The sequence below is a fragment of the Phoxinus phoxinus genome (genome assembly GCF_949152265.1).
Source record: "Phoxinus phoxinus genome assembly, chromosome: 4".
NCBI classification, from domain to species: domain Eukaryota; kingdom Metazoa; phylum Chordata; class Actinopteri; order Cypriniformes; family Leuciscidae; genus Phoxinus; species Phoxinus phoxinus.
This window is the reverse complement of record NC_136879.1, coordinates 4,045,377-4,049,220: the sequence shown is the minus strand read 5'-3', so window position 1 is coordinate 4,049,220 and position 3,844 is coordinate 4,045,377. Positions and strand designations below refer to the sequence as shown.

General features: G+C 39.5%; 1 protein-coding gene across 1 annotated transcript in view; it reads right to left on the bottom strand.

The window, feature by feature from the left end:
• Positions 1 to 3,844, bottom strand: part of gfm1 (G elongation factor, mitochondrial 1) — a 50,591-nt gene that overhangs the window by 17,127 nt on the left and 29,620 nt on the right. The window contains exons 12-13 of the mRNA XM_079610565.1: positions 3,062 to 3,199; positions 2,198 to 2,280 (exon numbers count right to left, since the gene is read on the bottom strand). Of these exons, the coding sequence (XP_079466691.1) occupies positions 2,198 to 2,280; positions 3,062 to 3,199 (221 nt within the window). The remainder of the gene's footprint in view (positions 1 to 2,197; positions 2,281 to 3,061; positions 3,200 to 3,844) is intronic.

The following is a 3,844-nucleotide window of genomic DNA, read 5'->3' as shown; positions in this document are numbered from 1 at the left end:
ATGTTTTCGCCTAGAGTTTTTCTTTCAAAATGATCTGAAAATCATCCTGCCTAGTCACTCACATAAAACAATACATTGATTTACATTTTGTAAAACACTTTTTGTTTGGGAAGGCAATATGCGCAGGGGCGTGACTGATCCAACACCATCATGTATAGTAAGTGGTTCACACCTGAGAAGACAATGGCCCGCTTAATGAGCCTTTCATTCAGGTGTGTCACACAAGAAAGAATGTGAGGACAAAATAAATATTATATATATATATATTTAATCCAAATATAAATTAATTTATTTTGTCCTCACATTCTTTCTTGTGTGTCATGAATGAAAGACTCATTATGCGGGTCATTGTCTTCTCAGGTGTGAACACTTTTTGTTTGGGAAGGCAATATGCGCAGGGGCGTGGACCATCATGTATAGTAAGTGGTTCACACCTGAGATTAATTAATTTATATTTGGATTATATATAGATATATATTTAAGTCAAATGCACATTTTTAGTACATAGTCATACCTGGAAACCAATCCTGTTCAAATAGGCTATATGAGCCATTCTACAGAATTGGTTCAAAGTTAGATTTGGAAACTTTTTTCTTTTTTTCCAAAAAAATTTTTAACATGCAAATTGTATAATATCCAAGGAAAACATTTCTAGTAATTGTGCAGTTAATTCTCATACTGTATTTTCAGAAAGTTTTGGAATACATCCTCTGGCCAAATGTGTCACTAATAAAAAATAATAATAAATAATGTAATGAGAAGGCTTATATTGACCTATAAAGATTATTTTACATCTACCTTGTAAATATATTTTTTACTATTTTATTAAAAAGTGTTCACATGTAAATCAACAACAATTACAATTTTAACAATATTTCAAGTGTAATATTTCTTTTTTTAAGTATCATACATATTTCAAAGTTAAGGATTCATTAGTTTGATATAGCCTAACGTTACATTGGAACAAACACTATAACATCTTGGTTGATGAGTTTAGTTTTGACAAAACATACTATATATTTAACATATGAGCAGAAACTGGCTAACAAAAGCTTATTTGATGTCTATTTTACAGTAAAAACGATATAGTCTATCCAAAACTAGTCACAACAGCGCGCATATATACCGTTCATTCATCACACACAGAAACGCGATTCATATTTAAACAGTATTTTTGCGGTTTACAGACACTATTCCATATCACGATTACAACAAAGCATATAAGAATAAAAAACTTACTACTAATCCTCAACTGGATCCATTGCTCCTCGTGAAACCAGCACTTCTGAGGTAAATTTCCCAGGATTATTCCTCACTCGCAAGTTGACATTTATCTGATTAAACTTGGTGTGTTTTATCGAGCTGATGTGGCCGGTTTGCATGTATTGCCTCAGATCATTTGCGTTTGAATAGCGCGCGCTCTGCGTTGGTGTGGTCACATTAAAAGATAACGAGCTATAATGAGCTGAAATGAGAACTGCTCTTTTTATATAGATTACATAAACAGAGAATATTTGTTTTAGATTTGAATTAGATAATTTAAAACTACACACTTAAATGATTACAGAGATATATAGCTCATGTCTGAGTGAATAGTATTCGCTGAGTTTTGTTTAAGTTTAGAGACGTGCACAAGAAAAAAAGTTCACGGAGACGGAGAGGCAGAAAGCACACCCTGTTTACTTTCTTTATTTTACAAAAGCACAATGTTTTATTTCGAATGTAAGTGGACACATAAAAAAGTAGACATTTAACAGCTTATTTTTTCATATTTCTTAAGGCTGTATGACCAAAACCGACGGAGTATTTTAAGTCTATTTTGCTGCTATGTAAAAAAAAAACGAGCAAAACGCGCCGGCGCACTTGCGGTCCCCAGAGGGTTAACAACGCGGCGCTGTATGCTGGATAAGCTAATAAAAACACACCGCATCAGTGACATCATCAAAAATTCAATGTGCACGGTTTTTGCATTCGAATGTGCTTAAAAAATTATTAACGAATATTCAAAAAAATTTATAATTGAAAGCCCAAGTCACTGTAGATCCTATATGTAACGTGTGACCACTGTAAAATAAAGTGTTACGATGATTTTGGATTGGGTTGAGGATAATATCTGTGTTCAGGATCAGATCTTCATCCATCAGATGATATGAATATGATTTCTTCATGTGTGATGTGTGTAAAATGCAGGACTTACGGCACAGCGCTGGTCACCGTCTCTCTGAAGGCCACCTTCGGTTTCCCCATCACACACGGGCAGTTATATTCCCTCTCCATCCTCTGGAACACACACACACACACACACACATCAGTTTCCCCGTCACACACGGGCAGTTATATTCCCTCTCCATCCTCTGTAACACACACACACACACACACACACACACACACACACACACACATCAGTTTCCCCGTCACACACGGGCAGTTATATTCCCTCTCCATCCTCTGTAACACACACACACACACATCAGTTTCCCCATCACACACGGGCAGTTATATTCCCTCTCCATCCTCTGTAACACACACACACACACACACACACACACACACACACACACACACACACACACCAGTTTCCCCATCACACACGGGCAGTTATATTCCCTCTCCATCCTCTGTAACACACACACACACACGGACAGTTATATTCCCTCTCCATCCTCTGTAACACACACACTCACACACACACACACACACACACACACACACACACACACACACACACTCGTACATCTATCTTTATAAGGACATTCATTGACACAATGCAATCTCTAGCAGTTTACCCAAACCTTACCCATCACAACTGAGTGCCTAACCTGACCCCTGACCCTAAACCTGCCCTTAACCTCATTATAACCTTCTCCCTAAAGCCTAGTCTTGACCCTCAAACAGGGCTTTAAAGTGGCACTCCAATGGTCTAAAACTCAAACTGGTCCTCACAAAGATAGTAGACACACACACATCAGTTTCCCCATCACACACGGACAGTTATATAGTTATATTCCCTCTCCATCCTCTGTGTGTGTGTGTGTGTGTGTGTGTGTGTGTGTGTGTGTACCTGTGAGTAGATCTCCAGATGCAGCTCTCCCATGCCGGAGATGATGGTCTCTTTGCTCTCCGTGTCGAAGTGAACTCTAAACGTGGGATCCTCCCTGGTGAAGCGGTTGATCCCCTTGGAGAACTTGTCTGTGTCGTTCTAGAGGACAGAAGAGGAGGAGGAGGATGAGTGTGTGTGTGTGTGTGTGTGTGTGTGTGTGTGTGTGTGTGTGTGTGTGTGTGTGTGTGTTGTGATGTCACGAGAGGCTGGGTCCTGGAAGGACGCTACATTCCCCTGAGATGGCTGCAACCCCGAACAGCTATGGCTCCATCTGCTGGTGGAGTCGGGAACTCCACCCCTCAATACACAACATTCCCGCACACCTGAAACTGATCAGGGTCTGATGAGCTGAAGGGCTTTTTAAGGGTTAGAGACACAGTGAGTGAGTGTGTGAGTTTTGGGAGAGAAGCTTCAGGCTGTGCTTTCTGTGGAGGACCGGACCAGCCCACAGTCATTTCCACAAAGAACAAGAAAGGTTGGAAATACTTATCATTGGAAACATCAGACCTTTGAAGGACTTACTGCTGGATTGGCCACGGGCTGCAGCACCGATTGGAAAAGGTTGGAAAAGACTGTTTATTTACCTGAGGGAATCAGGATTATGATTTCACCACCAGAAGAGGCATCATTTAAGTTTTGACTGTTGAAGACCAACCTGATCCTTAGTTACACTCTTGAGTGTGGAAGACTGTTTCTGTTAATTCCCAAGACCTTTAATAAAGTCCTTGTTTATATTTGAACTTT